We start from the raw sequence: 20,302 nt of genomic DNA, 5'->3' as shown, positions 1-20,302 counted from the left end.
GCACTTGAGGTTTCAGATTTTTCTCAAGGAGCTGAGGTGTCCCAGAGCTGTTTTGTGGAGGGAGAGGAAAGACTGGAGTGCTTTGTGGAGGGCACAGCTGACCCTGTCCTTGCTGGCACTGCCCCTTGTGCCCTGCCTGTGTCCAAGTGCACACAGTTCCAGTTGTGTAGGGATTTTCACCTGATATCCATCTGTGGAAATGTCCAGTTCTCTTGGTGTTTGTGCTGTCCAGGTGTGTGTGCAGGGTTTGGGGACTGTGTGGGGTCAGGCAGCCCATCCTGGCTCTGTGCTTTGGGCAGGAACCCACCAGCATCCTTCTCTTATCCTGTCAGGCTCTTCCAGGCATTGCCATCAGGCTTCACTCCAGCCTTTACCATCCACACTCTCCCACTGTGTCTGTAGGACCTGAAAGATTGTAAGGAATAAGGCAGGAACAGCTGAGGATCCCCTTTACCATTTACTTGCCCCACATGTTTCAGTGCTGTTCCTAGCCTGAAGGAACAAATTTTATAAAATCTGGGGGAGAAATTCTGCTCCAGCATCCAGGCACGGCTGTAGGCAGCTGTGAAGGGGAATGTGATTTCTGGGATTGAGGCTTTATTTCCATTGTTCCCAACTTGTTCATTTTTAAGTAAGTGTGTATTTTGTTGTATTCTGTGTATTTTGGTTGGATGGAAGGGGAGTTGGGATCATTTTAATGGCAAGATCCGTGTTGCCCTGTGCTTCTTTGTGTTCTGGTTCCTGGCCCAGACCTTGTGTGTGTGTTCAGAGCAGTGTGTGTGTTCTCTGTGTTGGATCAGGAGACACTTGTGCCTTGCTGTTGGCAGAACTGCAGCCTTGCTCCTTGCTCTTTACCAAACCTTGATCCATTCTGAGTCACCTGTACCAGGGAGATGCTCCTGTTGGATTTACCCTCTCAGAGCAGGAGGGGTGTTGGATTGCAGCAGCTCCCAGCTCCCTGGGGGCTGTGTGTGAGCAGTGAGTGCTGCTGGCAGCTGGATGTGAGCAGCAGGTGGTTCAGCACGTGTTCCCTGTGCTCTGGGCAGTTGCTGTTGCATTGACCCTTCCCTGACTGTGTTTTGCTGCAGGGTGGAGATGCTGCAGCTCTATGAAAGGTGCATCCTCATGGATATTGAGTTCTCTGACACCCAGAATGTGGACCAGTTGCTGTGGAAAAATGCTTTTTACCAGGTGATCGAGAAATTCCGGCAGCTCCTCAAGGACCCTCAGGGGGAAAACGCCCAAGAAATTCGGAACAAACTGCTCTTGCTTCTAGATGAGGTAAGAAGAGAGAAACATCCCCAGATTTCACTAAACCTTTGGGTGGGATTGACTGGTTTTTGGAAAGGGATGGTGTAATGGGGCAACTGGTCATCTTGATCTTATTCATGTCATCCTTATGCAAAGAGGATGCTCAGACACATTATGGTTTATTGGGGCAGGTGTAGGTCGAGGTTGACATCTGTTACAATTTAAACCAGTTTGTTTTGTTGTGTTTGTGTTAATTAGAAATTGATTTAAGCTAAAGTGAAATTAATGCCCTGAAGTGAAGCTAAAAGAGACATTCCTGGAGGTGTTTGTGGCAACTTTACCAAATTTGCTTGGAAATCATTCTGTAAAACTGCAGCTCAGTTTGGTACCAGGTAGACTGACAGACCTGAGAAGTTGTGTTTTAAAGAATTAGGGTGAGAAAAGGAACTGCTTTAGTCCACCCTCCTTCTCAAAGCAGGACTTGTTAAACACTAAATCCAGTCAGTCCTGATTTTGTGTAGCTCAGTCTTAAAAACCTCTGAGGCTGGAGATCCCCCAACCTCCTTGTTGTGTTTTGAAGAGGAACAGCCCAAACCTCGGGGAGCTGGAGCTCCTTTCTTGCACGTGCCAGGGCTGGTGTGGTGATTTTGTGCTTGTCAATAGAAAGCTCATAACATCTAAGTGTGTGTGTGTGTTTTGCAGGGTTCTTCTTTTTTTGATGGCCTCCTCCAGAAGCTGCAGGTCTCCTACCAGTTCAAGCTGGAGGACTACATGGATGGGATGGCCATCCGCAGCAAACCTCTCAGGAAAATGGTAGGTTGGCTTCCTCCCGGAGGCTTCTCATCCTGGTAATCCTGTGCAAGGTGCACAGGTGAATGCCTGAATGCAAGGGGCAGGCAGCTCTACTCCAAACAGAGCCAGTTTGTTTGCAGGGAATCTTTCTCAGCTGCTGGACAACTCTGCACTCTGGTGCAGTAACATTTCGTAGCTTCCTTTGCAAAGAACTTGTTTTGTACCAGCTCTGTGACCAGAGCTAATAAAGCAGTGTCCAAAGGCACCTTGACCTTTCCTGAGATATTGAGCATGTTGGTTTTTTTCCTGCCTGTGGAATCCAGAATAATGAGGGAAGGCTGGCAGTTGTGCTGCCTCCCTGACGTGTTGCCCTGAGCTGTGAGTGCAGGTGCAGGGACAGCTGGGAGAGGATATTTTAGTCCAGCTCCATTCCCACAGAGATGTATTTATCCAACAGCTGTCCTCAAATTGGTCGTGGTCTGAACAACCCCCTTCTGGAGAGAGGTGGGGTATTGTGTCAGAGAGGAGGTGTTTGGGGGATTGGCTTGGAACCTTGTCACTTCATCCTGCTGCCCTTTTGTGAGACATTCAGCGTGTCACTGACCTCCTGTTGGCTCTGTACAGCCCCTGTGGGCTCTCTGGCTCTGCAGGTGAGCCAGGGCTGTGTCCCAGGTGCTCCATGGCTGCTCCTTTGCAGGTGAAGTATGCCCTGATCAGTGCCCAGAGGTGCATGATCTGCCAGGGGGACATTTGCCGCTACCGGGAGCAGGCCAACGACACGGCAAACTACGGCAAGGCCCGCAGGTAGGGACCAGCTGCTGTGTCCTTCCAGCACAGCTCTGCCTCTGCACACCAGGGCTGGCTGTAATTTCATCCCTGAGCTCTCCTCTAGCCAAAGAAGGCTTTCTCTTCCTTTTAAAAGTCTTTCCACTCTTCTGTTGTATGGCAGTCCTGTAAAGGTGGAGGGTGTAGCTGGGTTTGGCTGTTCCAGAGAGCAAGCTGCCAGATCCAGTCATCCTCCATCTAGAGGGGGAGGTGGTGGAAATTGTCCTGTGCTGATCCTGCAGCACAAGTGGTGGAAATTGTCCTGTGTTGATCCTGCAGCACAGAGGGAGGGTTTAGACCACTGAGCCTGGCAGATTTGCTCTTGTGTTTTCTGGTGATTTTTGCATCCATATGCTCTCACTCCATCAGGACTTAGCAGCACTTGTTGCCCCCTGCTCATCTGTGAGGTGAGCCAGGAATATTTCTTTCCTTCTGCAGCTGGATCTGCCCTCTCTTGCCCAGTGCCAAGAATGGGCACAGCTCCCTGTCTGTGCTCACTCCTGCAGGCAGAGGGCACTTGTGGGAAGGGCCAGATCCCTGCAGAAATGCCAATTCCAAGGGGAATTCTGCACCCTTGAGGACAAGGAAGGCAGCCTGATGTCCTTTCAGTGACCTCTTCTCTCTGTTTTTTCCCTTCCCCAGCTGGTACCTGAAGGCTCAGCAAATTGCTCCCAAAAACGGCCGCCCGTACAACCAGCTGGCACTTCTGGCCATCTACACGGTAAGATGCTCCTCAGGCAAGGATGTGCAGGCACAGGGAGAGCCTCTGGGATGGCTGGGAGATTCCATCTGGTGGAGAAATGCATTGTTGAGGGCAGTGCTCAGATGGTTTGGGTTTTTTCTTAAAAGGAAAAAGAGGCTGATGGCAGGATGTGCTGTGTGGATTCCAGCTGCTGTGGCTTCAAGCAGCTTTGTCAGACACACGCTACTCCCTCAGGGATTTTGGGGACTGTTTTGTGGGCTGTTGAGAGTGTAATTGTTTTAAGTTGAAAACACAGCCCACTTTTTGCATGAGATTTTTGTGCTCAGAGCCATCTGTTTGCTATCTTATCACTGAACCTGTGGGCATTGGTCTCAGCAACATCCACACGTGATTTCGCTGGGTTTCAGTTGTGCTGGCTACCCCAGCCATGCAGGAAAAATGATTTCAGGGAAGATGTGGCAGCAGATAATGGAAGCATCATGCTGGGGCACAGGGATCTGCCAGTTCCCAAGCCTGAAAGATGCTGGTTTAAAGCAGAGCAGTTCAGAAGCACCTTTCCTTCATGACCTTTCTCACTGTGTCTGTCTGTCCCAGGCAGTATTGAGGGAGGGAGAAGGGGAAACACATGGGAGCACTGGGGCTTTGAATGCCCCAGAGGAGTGGCAGCTCTGAGCCACTTGTTTTTGTTTTGGTGTGTATTTTGCAGAGGAGGAAGCTGGATGCTGTGTACTACTACATGCGCAGCCTGGCTGCCAGCAACCCCATCCTCACTGCCAAGGAGAGCCTGATGAGTCTCTTTGAGGAGACAAAACGCAAGGTGGGTCTTGGAGCTGGGCTCTGGGGTGCTGCTCCTGCCTGTGCTGCAGAGCATGGAGAGGATGGTGGGTTTTGGACTTGGAGACACTCCTTACCTACTTCTAAGAAATTTAATAAGTGAGGCAGCCTTCAGAATGGTGGTTTTGGGGTGGTTTGGGGAGCTGAATCTTTTGTTTCTGGGTCACAAACTGATTTAGCTGAGCTCAGCAAGGGCTGTTGGTTGCTGTGGTTTGCAGCATGGCCTTGGCATGCAATCATTGCTTTATTCCATAGGTGCCCCACATGTGGGGATGGATAAGGGAGGCTGCAGTGCCTTTGTACCCCAGGGAGTCACCCCAAATACAGCACATGGGCTGCCACATGCTCCTGGGACTGGACACAGCTTTTCTTGTCCTGGGGTAGCTGGAATTGAAAACTGCTCACCTGCACTGTCCTGCAGAGCCAGAACAAAATTCTGGACATGTCCATGAGTTACTGTTGTTGTGAAGCAGGGGAAAGGGCTAATTTTCCATGAATAGGAAATGATGCATTTCCCCTGACCCTTGATCCCTGGGTGATCTGAGTGTGTCCTGTGTGCCCAGTCCGAGCAGATGGAGCAGAGGAAACACCAGGTGCTGGATGTGAGCCCCAACCGCCGGGGCAAGGGCAAGAAATCCACCCTGAGACAAGTGGGAGATGATGCCACCAGGCTGGAGATCTGGATCCATCCCTCCCACCCCCGTTCATGCCAGGGCCACGAGTCCAGCCGGGATTCTGAGCAGGACAACGGGCTTGGGAACCTCAGCCCCAGCGACGTGAGTACCGCGCGAGGCGGCCGCTGCCCTCGCTCTCATGTCTTTGGAATGCAGTGGAATGACACTGGATCTGTTTTGCTTTCCTGTTGCTAAATTTTCCAGTGTTTTGGCTTTCCCTGTGGGAGCTGTGCCTGGGTCAGGCTGAGGAGCTGGTGACCTCGTGCCTCTCGTGTTTAAGGCATGTTGTTACCATCCCTCTCTTGGCAGCGCGCGCTGGCGTGGCTGATGTGGAACAGGAGAGAGGCACAAACACGAGATGCTGTAAAATGCTGCTGCTGCTCTGAGGGCTCCAACTTGGGTGAGGTTCCCGGTGGGAAATGAGGTCAGGTGCTGCAGAGCAGGGTTAACAGTGACCCTGGCAGTTGTGAGGCTTGTTCTGGAAGTGTGTCACTTGTCCCACTGCCAGATGATCGCTGAGAACGGGAAAACTGTGGTTTCAATTTCCAGTGTAGGTGTTACATTTGCATAACTTGCTCTGCTGAGAGGCCAGACCAGCACCTTTCTTTTGCAAGAATTAAAAATATAATGAAGTGGCGGTGTCTCCTGTGAGCCTGTCCAGCTGTACCTTGCAGGAGGAGCTCTGTTTGTCAGGCCCAGGAATGTGGGCAGAGGCAGTGGTGGTTGGGAGCTCATCCTCCAGGAATCTTTGCACTGCTCTGGCACATTTGACTTGCAAGAGAACTTGCCAGGGAGCTCTGGGCTGCCTGTCCTAAAATGGCTGTTAAGGATGGGAGTTTAGGAGAGCTGGGAAAACCTTCCCTGCACACTCTGGGGCCCAAAGCTTCTCAGATTTGTGCTTTTGTAACGAGTTTGTGACTTCAGCTGGGTGGAACTGGGGTGAAGTCTTGGGGCTTTGAAAGATAAGCTCTGGCACATTGCTGCAGCATTTTTCAAATGTTCCTGCCTTTGGTTATTTTCCCTCTCCTCAGCTCTTCTGGGGACTTTTGCTTCCTCAGCATCCCTGAAAGGAACGTGCCAAGCTTTAGCTTCTCCATCAGTCACAGATGAAGCTGCTTGGCATGAGATGCTGTCAGTGTTTTTGGGGCACTGGTGGGGGTTTCTCTTTTGCAGTGCTGTCGCAGGAGGCAGAGGAGCAGCTGGCAGAGTGGGAGGCAGGGATGTGTTTGTAGTGCAGCACTTTGTGCTGGAGCTTCCCCTTGCTCTGTTCAGTGGGGTCTGTGCTCTCTCAGCTTGTCTGTACACACTGTGTGATATTTACCATTAGTCTTGATTTCTTTCTGTTTGAAACATTGGCTCCTGAAAAATAGGACCTTTCTGATCATGGAGAAGCCACACCATCAGAAATAGAATGGCAAAAGGGAGCTGAGGGCAGAAATAGAACGGCAAAAGGGAGCTGAGGGCAGAAATAGAATGGCAAAAAGGAGCTGAGGGCCTGGGTTTGGGCACTGTTGGTTTTGGCAGCCAATATATTTATTCTCAGGCTGCCTGTGCCTACTGTGGGGCAGCACTGGAGTTGGCACAACTGCTTTTGGGGCCACATCACCCAAAATAACCACGTGGAGAGGAAACCTTAAATCTGTGTTGCTGCCAAAGCTCCCGAGCTGTGAAGCCGTGGGCTGGATGAAGACAGCAGCTCTTGGGAAAGCTCTGGGCTCCTTCCTCATTGAAGCTGTAGCCTCTTACCCTGCTCCTCGCAGCGTCCCGGGTGTTTTGGAGCCGAGCAGCCCCGAGCTGCCACTGTGTGGCAGTGTTTGGCCTCGGAAGGACAGGAGCAGGAGCTGGAGCAGCCCTGGCATGGCAGCACCTCTGCCCCACATCCCCGGCCGGCAGGAAGGGAACAGCTCTGCTCCCAGGGGACGTGTGCCAGCGTTTGTGTGTCATTTTGGGGAAATGAGGCTAAATGTGTCATCATTGCCTGCCCAGTCCCTTCCTTGCCAGCTTCAGCCCTTGAGGAGGCAGAGGCAGGCTGTGTTCTGTGCTGGCCCTGACAGCTGTGCTCTGCAGGTAGCAGAGGCATTGCAGACCCACAAAACCCCTTTAACCCCCTCAGAAATGCTCTAAACCCCCTCAGTGCACCCCAAGACGCCCTCAGAGATGTCCCAAACCCTGATAATGCTGTCATCCTAAACCCTCTTGCAGACCCCTTTAATCCCCTCACATCGCCCCCAGCCCTGTCAGAGACCCCTCTGTGCCCTCAAAATCACTTTAACACCCCCTAAACTGCCCCAGGGATGTCCTTAGCTCTCTCAGACATCCCTGACTCCTCTCTGGAATGTCCTAAACCACCTCAGAACCTCTCCTAAACCCCCTCAGAGATGCCCCAAACTCCTCTCAAGTTTCTGGGCCAGAGAAGGGGATTTTGCAGGGGTAGAATGGGTAAATTCAGATGCCAGATATAACACTGTAAGTAGAACTATAACAGCTCTGGATGCATTCTGGGCAGGGTGTGGGACAGAGGCTGTTGTTTCAAACCCAGCCACAGGTGGTTTGACTGTGAGGATGCTGCTGTCCCACAGGTGGCAAGAAATCGATTGAGGATGTTTTCTGTCCTCAGCAGTCACTGTTTTTGCTGTGCAGGTGGTGAGGTGCCAGCCCTGTGACGTGACACACTTTGAGGGAGGTGCTGCACGATTTGCTCTGCCAGGACCTGCTGCTGTGTGTGCTGTCCCTGTCAGCACATGCTACACATCTCTGCCCAGGACTCACTCCATTCTCCCTTATGCAGCTCTGTACAAACACCCCAAAATTGCTTTATTTCAGGGTCAGGAGCCCACAGGCTGGAGTTAGTGATGTGGGATGGCAAGGGTGGGAAGGCCAGCTCAAAGCACAGCCATTTCTGGGATGAGAGAAGCGTGTGGGGCTGGCAGTTTGCCTTGCACTGTGCTTTTAGGTTAGGCTTGGCAGAGCTGCCTGTTTCACAGTTTGCTCCATTCCCTTTTCTAGGAAGATGCAGAACTGGAGGAACACACCACCTGTGCACACCAAGGGGTGTAAATCTGTGTTTGGCCCCTTCCCCTGTCGCTGGGTTTGGCACTGCTGGCACACAGAACAAAGGGCAGTTGAGTTGCAGCCTGGCTGTTTTGTGCTCAGGGTTTTGGCTGTTTTGGCCACAGCCTTTTGGGGTTTCATTCTGTGAACAGCTGCTCTCTGTGGTCTCTTGTACGTTGCACGTTTCTGGGTGTGCAGGAGGGCCCAGGCTGATCCTTCCCCTGGCAATATCTGGTCACTTTTTATGCAGTTCCAATGAGAAATGCTAAAAAAGGAGGCTGAGCAAGTGAGCAGGTATTGGTGAGCTGAAGAGCTGAACCTCTGCCATTTCTTCTCTGCCACGGGTTTCATTTGCCATGGCTCTGTATTCATCTCAAATCTGATAGTACTGTAAGCAGTTTGCTCTGCAGGCTGTGAATTGGTAAAGTAAACAGGGCAAACGGGCTGTCAGTCTCTTGAGAAAGTGCTAATATTACACTGAGTTTGAGATTTTAATCACTCCTGTCAGGAAATGCTGAGTTAAGGTTCTCACAATTGCTGCTGCCTGCTGCCTGTGCTCTGCAGTAGACACTTCCTTGTGTTACACACAGCATGCAGGCACTAATAAAGATTGCTGCAGCTAAGATTAGGGAAGAGAGGTTTTCCCTTGGCAGGCCAGTAATTGAATAATTCTTCTCTCCAGATGGCTGAATACTTCATCATCATTAAAGAATTAAGTCTCTTAGCCTCTTTGTGAGAGGTCAGTCTTGTAGAACCATCAAAAGTTTGGTCAGGGCCACCAGAAAAGCTCTTGGGAAAGCAAAGGGCAGAGTCAAGATCTGCTGTCCCAGCCCTGTGCATCAGCTGCAGGAACATTCCCATTTTCCTCCAGCCTGCTGGTCAGGGATGGAGGTTTTGGGTTTGCCTGGAGCAACAGCCCCTTTGCAGTGGCAGAGAAATTGGGGTGGAACCATTAGCTCTGGGATTCAGAGCAGGTTTTAACTTCCATTCCTTTACCCAGACTTTGTTCTCAGCAGCAGGGAGTGTGGAGCACTGCCCCAGGGTTTCCATGAGTGAGCAGTAAATAGCACCTGTATTTTGGGCAGTTTTGGGAATCATGTGCAGGAGCTTGGGGCTGCCCAGGCTGCTTCCTCAACAGAGACCTCATGTCCTTAGTGAGAGGGTCCCTGTCCCAGGCAGCTCCTGCTTGTTTCACATCCCTTTTTCCTTGGTGATGTTTGTTGTTCCTGCTCTGTGCTCTTGTTCCTCTTGGGCAGCAGCCACTTGGGTGACTGGGCTGGCTCCTTCTCCTGCCTGGTTTCAATCCATGCAGTTTTTCATCTGGTGGAGCTTGGGCTTTGCATCTGGAGGGGTAAAATCTCCTTTTGGTCTGGGAGCAGCTGTGCTGGGGTTTCTTGGCCATTCTGCTCCTTCAGCCTGGGCCAGTCACACACAGGGGGGCAGAAGTGACCCAGGTTCAGAGCTGGGGCTGCCTGCATGTCACTGCCTCTGCTCCCTGGGAGTGTCTGCTTTGTTCAGAGGCTCTTGTGGTGTGAGCTGGGTGTCTCTGAGCATGGCTCATGCAAATACACCCCACAGACACCCCTGTTTCTGAGAGCTTCCCCCTCCACTCTCAGCTCTTCCCCTCACCTTGTAACTCTGTTCCATTACACATGGCTGGAGGTAAGTGGCAGGCAGAAGTGGAAATGATGTATTGCTGTAATGATGGTTGTTCTTCCATACAGATGCACAGAGAAGGGGCTGCTTGGGGAACTCATTATTTTTGGTGCATCCCTGCCAGGCTGGTGGGAGCATTTCTCCTCACTGCCAGCATGGTTGGGTGGTTTCACTCAGGACACTGAAAGATTGATCTTTTCTTTGCAGACTCCTATAAATAATCTTTGCTGGATGAAGTGCAGGGCTCCTACAGGGCTCTCTCATTTGATCCTTCCATGGTGTCAGGTGGGCAAAGCCCTCAGAATGTTCCATTTTAGGATCTTGTGATCTGCAAAATGAGCCCAGGCAGCTGGGGCTGTGCCTGTGGTTCAGATGGGCAGGGTGAAAACACAGACTTGCTGCCTTCCCCCCACTGCTGGGGCATTGCTCCCCAAAAAGGTAACTCTGCAGGCTGCACATGATGTCCTTTTGCATGCTTTTAAAGGTTTTTTAACCCAAAACTAGATGCTGGTGCAGAGAGTGGAGGGAATGGGACCCAGTAGGCCAGCAGTGCCTGCACATGGCCTGTGTGCTGTGCTGGAGCTGTTCCCACAGCAGTGAAACACCTGAGCCCCACCAGAGCAGTGGTGTAGGTGTGTCCCCAGAGGGAGGGAGTGTCCCCTGGGGTTTTTCTCATGGAAGGAGCCAGTGGGATGCACACCAACTCTGAGAGTGTCATAACCTTGTCACAGGAGGGGTGACTTGTGTCAGGAAGTTTGTCCCCTCTCTGGTTAGGTGCTCTCTAGTACTGGAGTGGGTGATTCTGTGTGAGGGGTGCTGTGCTCTGGGCTGTCCTTGCTGTCAGAGGATGGCAGTGCTTGCCCCCAGCCTGCTCCTGCTCCACACCTCTGCAGAGCTCCAGCACTGCTGAGCCTCCCCTGCAGCACAGCAACAGGCAGAGCTGCTCCAGGGGTGGGAATGCCAGGCACCAGCAGCCAGCCGAGGGCTGCCTTCCCTTATTTCTGGCCTTTCTCCACCTCCCACACGAGAGAACAGCCAGAGCTGTTGCATCCTTCATCTTTGTGCCCAAAGTGAGACTTGAGAGGGAGAAGTGTGGAGTTCCCTCTGCCCTGCCCTCATTTTCCTCCCCCCCACAAGCTTGCAGGAAGCTGTTGGGTTTGGTTACTCATTCATGGAGGTCAGCACTAGGTCTGGGGTTTTTTTTTCCCTTTGTGTTTAGGAAACAGTTTACAAACTGTTTTGAGCACGGGGGAGCTGGTGGCGTGTGAAAGAGGCCTGTCAGCCTCTTTAGTGCTGGACTTGCATTAATTCTCTGCCCTGCCTCCTTTTCTGTAATCTCTTTCTTGGTTGGCAGCATGAGTATTTCTGAGTGCTTTCCCCTGCCTGCAACCCCTGTGCCTCCTGATATGACCTCAGCCACCAAACCACCTTGGGGCTTTATTTTTACTCAGGCCGTTCTGTTTCGCGTGATGAGGTTGCTTTCTTTCTCTCAGCAGTGAGAAGAGATCTCTGCAGAGGAAGTAAAAGAGTGCCAGGCTGCAGTTGAAACTGGTTAAACACCAAAACCACACTCCTGGTCTCTCTGGGTTTGAGACGTGACACTCAGCCATGCAGTTCAGCCCTGGCTTTTTTTTGCCTGCCAGTTGTGCATCATCCCTGCTAGCACTTGATTTTTTTTAATAAATTGTGTTTTCACATCAAATTGCTGATAAAAACCTTCTCAACTGCAATTCCTGTGTTAGCAATCCAGCCAGAAAATGCTGTTTCCACTTTGCCTGGGCTTGTGATGTTGTGTGGATGCTCAGTGCTGCTCCACCAGAGCCCAATCCAGCCTGTGCATTCATGTCATGTAGAACCCAAATAATCCTTTCCAACACAACTTGACCTTTTGTCACTACCCAGAAAGTGAAGACTGAGCTATTTGTAACAGTTTCCAGAAGTTGGTGTTGATAATTTCCCCCCCTCTTCTTCTTTTTAGTTGGTGGTTTGATTTAGCTGTGAAGAGCAAGGCAGGGACTGATGTTGCCTGAATGGGAGAGAGACCCTGGCATGTTCTCCTTGTGGCAGCAGGCATCTGGTGCTAATGTGTGTGGTGGATCAGAGGTGGGAGCACTACAAGGACATCAAGGCCTTGTGCTTTGTGAGGGGCTCTGCTCTATCCCTGTGCTCAAAGAGGCTGCGGTGAGGGGAGAGAGGCTTCGTGTTCCAACAAGCTTCTCATACCCCAAAACCAAACACAATCATCCAGAAACCGCCTTTCCCTGTCAGTCACTCTTCCCTCATTTCCTCTCCTGCTGGTGCTGATCAGGCAGGGATTTGTGTGTAACCAAACCCCTCCTGCTGCTGCACACGAGGCCTCTCTCAGAGCCCTGGGTTTGATGATCCTGGTGCTGCTCAGGGGTGTTGGGAGGGAGACTTTGCACTTGGGATGAGAATGCTGCCAGAATTGGCAGTACTGGTAAAGGAAGTAAAATATCTTAATAGCAGGATTGGGAGATTTTCCAGAGCAGGGTGAAGGCTGTAGACAGAGATTTCTCTTGAGATTTTTTTTGTTGTTAGTCTAACCTTGATCTTTGTCTGAAGTTGGCCCAGGCCAACATTTCCTGCTATCTGCTGTAGACTTTTTGAGATTGGCACCTCGTATCCCACAGCCAAACCTCTTAATTCTGCCATGGGGAATGTTTATTCCTCTTCACTGTTGAATGAGCCATTTCCAGACAGGCTCCTGTCCACTGTGGAGCTGGGTACTAGGAAAGAAACTTCCTTCCGGAGGATCAGGGAGTGGAACCTGCTGGACTCTGTCATTTCCTCTGTCCTTGGCTCTCCTCTTCCTCCCCAGCAGATTTCACTGCTGCACAATTCAAAGATGCAGCAGGGTGGACAGCTACCTGTGGGAGCAGCTCCTGTTGTCCTGGTGGGGATTGTGGGGATGTGAAGGCTGCGTGAGATAATGCTGTCATCCTTCTGGAAGGTTCTGTCTCTGCTCAGCCTGGTGGCCAAATGTCTCCTCTCTTGGCCCAACTCCATGCTAAGCCTTTCAGGGTTCCATCTCTTCAATCTTCACCCTTAATTTCTCACATAATCTCCTTCCTTTGTGCTTTAACCCCACGAATAATCTGCTCTGGAGTAGTAAAGAAGGCTGACAGCACCCTGAGCTGCCTCTGCAGCTGATCTCTTACAACCAGAATTCATCACACATTTCTCTGTGTCAGTTTTCTGTCCCAGAAAGGTGAATGCTGTTTATTCCTGGCAAGCAGTGAGTGTTTGAGTATGAGCTGCTTTTGGTTGGGGCTGCTTTAGTGCACATGTGGCCTCCCCCTTACCTGCTGGACACAGAAAGCTCTGCCTGGGCTTTAGTGCTTAACCAGATGCAGCCTTGAAGAGCTGAGCTTGTATCCTAAACGACCTGCAGCACCAGAGCCAATTTGTGAAAAGCTTTGTGTCAAAAGTGAACTTGATATCTCAGCTGAGGACTCTCTGGCGTGTTTGCATATATTCAGAGAGTTTATGGTCAGCAGGGACCATTAGATCATCTAGTCTGATCTCCTGTATATCACAGGTCCTTAAATTTCACCCTGCTACCCCTATATGAAGCCAAATAACTTGTGTTTGGCTAAAGCAGGACTTCCAGAAAGACATCCAGCCTTGAGAATCCACCCTTTTCCTGGGGAGTTCGTTCCAGTGATAACTGCACTGCTTTTGAGATGCTTTTACTTTATTTACAGAGTGAATGTTCCCAGTTTGTTCCCATGCTTTGCTCTTCTGCAAGTGTAAAGAGCCCTCAAGTACCACGGAGGCATTTTACACCCAGCAATCCAATCTCCTCCCAGTCTTATTTTGATAACACTGAACAGATTGAGCTGTTGAATTTTTTCACTGCAAGGCATCAGTTCTAGCCTTTGAATCTCTTTTATGGCTGTTTTTTTGGATCCTTACCAATTTTTCAGCATCCTTTTAAAAAGAAGGGCACTAGAGCTGGGTGCAGTATTTCAGTGCCAGCCCCCACAGGGCTGTATTTAGATGGGAATGTGCTGTCCAGTCCCTGCTCTCTGGCACATCCAAGGGATGTGTTTAATCCTTTTTGCTGGACATTGCATTGGGAATTCAGCCACTGTGGTCCCTGAAGGCTTTGTGGAGAAGCTGCCTTGGGCACAATCTCCTGGAGACTTCATTTTCCATGTGGTGCCAGATGAATAACATGACATTTGATGCTGGAAACCCCCAGATTTTGAAGCTGTTATAATAAACCCTGTGTGAATGTTCTGTAGCCATCATTACTTACTGCTCCAAACGGGCAGTTTGACAGCAGAATTTCCTTTTGTTGATTAAAAATGTTGCTAGTGAGTCTCTACCATCCTCTTTCCATCCATTTCAGTGAGGGTCCCTCAAGTCCTCTCTTTAAGAGGTTACTGAATCAGTTTATTCATTTAATGATAATATTTTTTCAAGAATGTTGCATATTACTAATTCATGGAAACCAAATTTAGATACAAGCTTGGTTGAAAAGGAAGTAACACACATATAAATATTCTATTTGACCTGCTTTCGTTGAGTTGAACGTTCTGCTAGTAAATTTGTTACTAAATTATGCTGAATTTATTTAGGAGTCAGATACTTGTTCTGGAGCCAGTGAAGTTACCATAGCTTGATCTTTACGTTACTAAAGCAGATAATTTTCTTCCTTAACATTTTTCCTTTCACCTGCTCCCTGCTGGGATGAAGGAAGAACTCAAAAGCTCATTGCTTTTGCCAGGGAGCTTCTTAAATTCCTCTTTTTCTTTGCTGGGTTGATGGCTTGTAACTTTTATAGCCATGGAGCTGCAGGAGTGTCTCAGTGTCTCTTTACCTGTAAATTAATTTTTTTATGCCTCAAGGCCATGATGCATCAGGGTTCCCTCTCTCTTCCATGTCACAGCAAATTGGATTTTATGTTTGTGCGGTGTCTGATGTTAAGTAGCAGGATTTTCACTGGAATTGCTTCTACTGCTGCAGAAATGAATCCATTTGAGGGCAGGACATTGCTCTGCTAAGCAGAAACCTGCACCAAACACGTGGCACGAGGCAGCCAAGGCAAGCCCTGTATCCATTTGTGGTTGCAGGTGGTATATGAAGAGAAGTGATTATGGTAATTAGCCCAGCTGGAATTTGCCCACAGCTCTGTGGGTACCTTGTAAACACTGCAAAAATGCCTGACAATTTTAACAGCCCTTTTGTCTCATCACCTTTATGTAGGTAGCCATTTGCACAAAACCCTTTCCACCAGCACTTTGGTGGGGTTACACCTGTAGCAGTAAAAATTCCTCCTGCTATCCTGCCAGTTGAGCCCAGTGCAGCACTCTGGGCTTTTCAGGAATCTCTGTATCAGTGTTGGGCTGGGTGCTCTGACACAGCTGCCTGTGGAAAAAGAGGAATAATCTTAATGTGATATATCTAACCCTTGAGCTGGGAGTGAGAATATGGCACGTTTTGAGTGCCTGGATGTTATTTCACACAGTTCTCAGCAAGGAAGCTGTGCCTGGAAAAGCCTGGCTGCCCAAGAAACCCTGAAAATATTAGGGATGAGTGTGGTACGTGTTTTGGAGCAGAGCTGTGTGGCTCTGTGGTCTGTATCCCAACCCCTTGTCACTGAGGAGACCCTTAGACTCAGGAGAACGTCCTGCTGTGCTCCAGGCCCTTCCACTCCAGTGGAGACAGCACATTTGTTACAGGCAGTTTTGCATCTGGTCTCTTGATTAATGGACTTGTCTCTTGCAGCCTATTTTGACTCTGACACCGCTTTCTGCTCCACAGATGCTTTGCTGATGTTGAAGAAAGTTTGCCTCGCTTGATAAAGACCAGATCCTGGAATTTACTTCCAAACCTGAAGTAACAATTTTTAACTTGAAATGCTTTTTCCCCAGGAGTCACTTCTCCAGAATCTTTCCCTTATTTGGTGCCTCCTTCCCAGCTGGGGCTGATGCTCAGGTGCCAAAGCTCTGTGCACTCCTTGCCTGGAGACAAATGGGTTCCAGCCCTGATCATGGCACTCCATTTCCTGTGCCCTGCAGTGGCATTTCCAGCATTGCTCTGCTAGGTGGGGGACACAATTTTCAGTGCAGGATCTGGAGGTGAAATGTTGCTTTCTTCCCTGCTGGCTGGAGACAATGCAGACCTTTCCCGAGCAGTTCTGTGTTGCTGTCAGGCCGTGCTCCCCGTGGCCTCGAGGAGATTTGAGCTGGCTGTTCAGCCCTGTTGCTATCTCTGCTCTTTTAGCTGCTCCACAAGAAGTTGTTAGTCACTGTTGATTCCTTCCATGGCAACAAATCCAGTTGGGTTGGCGGTGAGGTGTGTGAGTGCTCCCCAAGCAGCACTGGGCTGCTTCCTCTGGTGAGGTTGCTCTTCCCAGGTGGATTTAGTCTGTCTGCACATGCTGACTCATGACAGCTGAAACAGCTGTTTTCAGCTTCAGGCACTACTGTGTGCAGGGACCCCTTCTTCTTCTTGACAGCTGGTTTGTTTTTGTAACTAATGCCTTCACTATATGCTCATAACTTCCATATCGGTGGTGCCCGCTTTTCAGCTGCAAGGGCCAAAATCCAGTTTTTGACATAGTTTTGTTGTTGTATAAGCTTTTCTTGATGGGCTTTTCCCAAGTGGGCAACTGGGACGATCCAAATTTGGTTTCCTGACCCAAGGAGCAGCGTTGCCCACAAAGGGCAGCAGTGTCAGTGTGCTGGGAGTCCTGGTCTGGCATCCTGATATCAGCATGAGGACCATTTTTGGGAAATCTTTGGAGGGAGCAGCTTTTGGGCTGCACAATCAGTGAGAAGAAGTTGTTGTGGGTCTCATGGCAGCACTGTCAGGATAGTGAGCATGCTGACAGTGTTTCTGGGAAGAGTTCCTCTCCACCATGTGAATGCAGAGCAGCAGGTGACAGAACTTCCTCCTCCGTGCCAGGCCACTCATGGAGGTCGCTGTTTCCCTCTCCCCGTGAGAAGCTGAGTGTGATGGGAGGAGCTGGGAGGGCTCCCAGAGGCTGAGGGACAGGTGAGTCAGTAGAGAAACAGTCATCCAGAGAAAACCCAGTCAAAGCAGCCCCATGGCCTTTGCATGAACCCGAAGATGAAAGGTCCAAAGTTGAGTGATGAGCTCGTCAAAACCTCGGGGCTGTGAGAGAAAAAGTGGTAAAAAAAGTGTGAGGTGCCTGCTTGAGATGCCACAGTGCTGGGGCACACAGGGCTCTGCCTGGGCTTGCTGGGGTTGTGATTTAAACTGGCAAGAGGCATGAAACACGCTTCATTCCTAGAGGCAGGTATCACATTTCCTAAAAACAATCATAAGTAAGCACATATCTCTGTTCCAGTTCTGTACTGGATGCTGGGGAGTGTGACTGGTTAGTCCTTGGATTGTGAGTGAAAAGGCTGAGTGTGAAACTTGCTGTGAGAGAAAATGGGGGTGAAGGCAATGTCCTGACAAGCCCTCCTGGAGCTGGGTGTCTGTGGACACACTCTGGGCATGTCCCTGCTGGGTGTCACTTTCCATTCAAGGTGGGGAATTCTGGTTTTCCCCTGCTGCCAGTAAAGTGTGGGGATTGCAGAGCACTTGTGGGTGAATGTGGGCCTTGGAGGAAAATTTCTGCCTCAATTTCTTCTTTCCTCCACCTGCAGCCTGCCCATGAGTGTTGCTGTTCAGTAGAGATGGGTCAGGCCATGAACTCCTTCTCTTTTCCATATTTCCCCTCAAAGGATGCAGAGCATGGTCCCCATCTTCCAGCTCTTGCACAGGGTGGGGCAGAACATTCCCCACCACCCCTCCAAGGTTCTTGCACTGAGCTGGGGGCTGTGATTCCTTAGGCTGTGTGTGTGTCAGGATCTGTGATTTCAGCCAGGGCTGGTCAAAAAGCAGCTTTTTTACCTCCACAAGCTGTTGCAAAAAAAAAAAAAAAAGAAAAGAAAAAGACCTGTTAAAGGCTTCAAGCTCTCAATTACCATAGTGTTCTAAGGTGAAGAATCAGCTATATTCAGACTTCACTGCCAGAATGAATAAGGGCTTTGCTGTGCTGTCCCAGTATTCCCCAGTCTCTTCTGGGTTCCATCTGCAGAGTTAATAAAATGGTGGCAAATCAAGTTGAGCTCTAGTGGAAAGGGCTCTTTAGGGCAGCAGTAAAATAGTGAGTAAGCAAGAACCCCTTGCTGCAGGGGCCAGTTTAATTGGTCTGGCTTGTTTTATGAGACAGGTTTTATGTCTAAACTCGCACATGGCCCAGGAGCAGCTCTGCAGCAGGGCATCATTCTCCTGCATGGATCCTGGGGGAACGCAGCCGGGTTAATTACACCTCACTGGAGGTGCACAGCAGCTGGCATCAGTCATGCCTTGAGCCCAGGGCTCAGCAAATGGAGCTGGGAGGTGGCACCAGAGCTGGGATGCCAGTGACAACTGTCCCCTGCAGCCAAGCCTGGCAGAGAGCTCGGGAGGCTCTGGTGGGTGCCTGCCCTGCGTCCTCTGGCATGTGCCCAGCTCTTGGCTGGGCACTGCCACAGCCCTGCCAGGTGATCTTATCCTCCCCCTGTGGGTGGAAGTGGGGGAGTTGAAGCTGTAAAAGCCCTGGGTGGGTTGGAGCAGCGTGGTGGTGCTCTGGGTCGCTCCTGGTCAGCGTCTCCCTCGCAGCACTGGGGGCCTGGCTTTTCTCAGCACGCTGAGGCTGTGCAGGCACAGCAAGAGAGGAAAACCTCCTGCTCTGGGGAAGGTAAAAGTGAGGCCAGTCCACTCTGCTGTGACACAGCCACCCCCAGGGCCAGGCTGAGGGAGTGCTCACCCACCCACAGCCATCCTCAGAGCCGTGCAGATAAGGACTGGGAAAGCCCAGAGCTGTGCTGAGCGAGCAGAGCTGGCCTGCAGCAGAGTCAGTAATTATTCAAGTCAGGTTTTGGAGTCAGGGGAGCAAAGCAGGGCAGGAAGCTGCCTTCACACTGTGTGCTGCATCCAGCTCCATGTCCACAGAATCATGGAATGGTTTGGGTGGGAAGGGACCTTAAGGACCATCTAGTTCCAACCCCCCTGCCATGGGGACAGCTTTCACTAGAGCAGATTGCTCAGAGCCTCGTCCAGCCTGGCCTTGAACACTGCCAGGAATGGGGCATCCACAGCTTCTCTGGGCAGTTCAGTAGATATTGGAAAGGCAGGGTCTCAGAGCTCTGCTGGCACATCTGAACACTGTCTCTAGCACCAGATAAGTGAGGGGTGCAGCATCACCCCAATCCTCCCTGGCTTCTGGGATCTGCTCCTGGCAGGGCACAAACAAGTGTGAGAGCTGCTGCTGAGCTCTCCGTGCTGGCTGCTCTGCAGAAAAGTGCTGGGAGGACATCCTGCTCCCTCTGCCTTGTCCAGCTGCTGCTCTGCCTCTGACACAGCCAGGAGCACGGAGCAGGCTGCTGCTGGTACTTGTGGGGTTGTGTTTTTCCATCAGTGGGAATGCTGCCTTTGGAGACTCCTTTTCCAGAACCACTTAGGCTGTGCTAAGTTTTGGATTGATGAGACAGCAGGGAGGAGAGCTTTGCCTATCAAAGGGGTGCAGGTATCAGCTGTGGCTTGCTGGGGTGCAGGTTTGGAGTGCCCAGGGTGTGGGTTTGGGGCTCCTGGGGTGCAGCAGCCCTGTGCAGGATCACAGGACCCGGCAGAGGGTGCTGTGTCTCCACCGCCTCTCCCGGCTCCGCTTCCAGCTCCAGCTGTTTGGCACTTGCTTCTGCCTCTGTGCATGATGTTTGTAAGAGTTTGGGCATGTCCATTTGGTTCCCATCTCCAGTGCCACCCCCAGCATCCAGGCCAGGTTCTTCTGTCACTGGGGACATTCTTAATTCACAGGAAATAGGAGAGAGTTTAATTGTTTTCTCCTCTCTCTCTTTTTTTTTTTCCTTTTTTTTTTTTTCCCATGCAGCTGAACAAAAGGTTCATCCTCAGTTTTCTCCATGCCCATGGGAAGCTGTTTACCAGGATTGGGTAAGTGTGCAGGATGTTTATTTTATTTTCCTACATTACAAGTCTTTTTGGAATTTAATATTGTTAGCAACTAAGCTGTGTTTGGAGCTGAGGGCACAGGGTGTGAATTCTTGCAGGCCTGGCCTCCTGGTTCTTATTCTCCTTACCCGCCCTCCAACCCACACTGGCTGGAGCTTGGGCTTTTCCTTTGCCCCACCCCAAAGCCCATTCCTGCCCATGCCCCAGGACCCTCTGGCAGAAGCTGAGCTCAGATGGTTCACACACACAGGAGGGATTAGAGGCTGTTTTCTCTCTCTCCCATCACCTAACTGTGCCCCCTCCACTTGAATTTCTGGGTTTAACCCCCTCTCTTCCATTGCCCTCACCCAGTGCAAAGGTGGCTTCTGGGGGTCCCAGTGGCTGTTGCCTGTGAGGATCACAAAGCCATGGAGGCAGATCCATGTGCTGGCTGAAAGCTGCCATCCAGAGCATGGCAAAACAAGCCTTGCCCTTCATCTCCTCGCTGCCATTTCAGTGAAAGCCCCATAGCTGAGAGCTGCCC

General features: G+C 50.7%; 1 protein-coding gene across 3 annotated transcripts in view; it reads left to right on the top strand.

Annotated features, from left to right (window-relative positions):
• The window catches only part of SMG6 (SMG6 nonsense mediated mRNA decay factor), a 105,012-nt gene that overhangs the window by 3,411 nt on the left and 81,299 nt on the right, over nt 1-20,302 (top strand). For all 3 annotated transcript variants that reach the window (XM_064729026.1, XM_064729025.1, XM_064729027.1), the window contains exons 3-9: nt 1,089-1,281; nt 1,954-2,064; nt 2,741-2,847; nt 3,511-3,589; nt 4,278-4,388; nt 4,969-5,181; nt 19,700-19,761. In XM_064729026.1, the coding sequence (XP_064585096.1) occupies nt 1,089-1,281; nt 1,954-2,064; nt 2,741-2,847; nt 3,511-3,589; nt 4,278-4,388; nt 4,969-5,181; nt 19,700-19,761 (876 nt within the window). The remainder of the gene's footprint in view (nt 1-1,088; nt 1,282-1,953; nt 2,065-2,740; nt 2,848-3,510; nt 3,590-4,277; nt 4,389-4,968; nt 5,182-19,699; nt 19,762-20,302) is intronic.

This window comes from Zonotrichia leucophrys, chromosome 19 (genome assembly GCF_028769735.1).
Source record: "Zonotrichia leucophrys gambelii isolate GWCS_2022_RI chromosome 19, RI_Zleu_2.0, whole genome shotgun sequence".
Classification (NCBI taxonomy): Eukaryota; Metazoa; Chordata; class Aves; order Passeriformes; family Passerellidae; genus Zonotrichia; species Zonotrichia leucophrys.
Note: the sequence above shows the minus strand (reverse complement) of the source record. Positions and strands in the feature narration are given on the sequence as shown.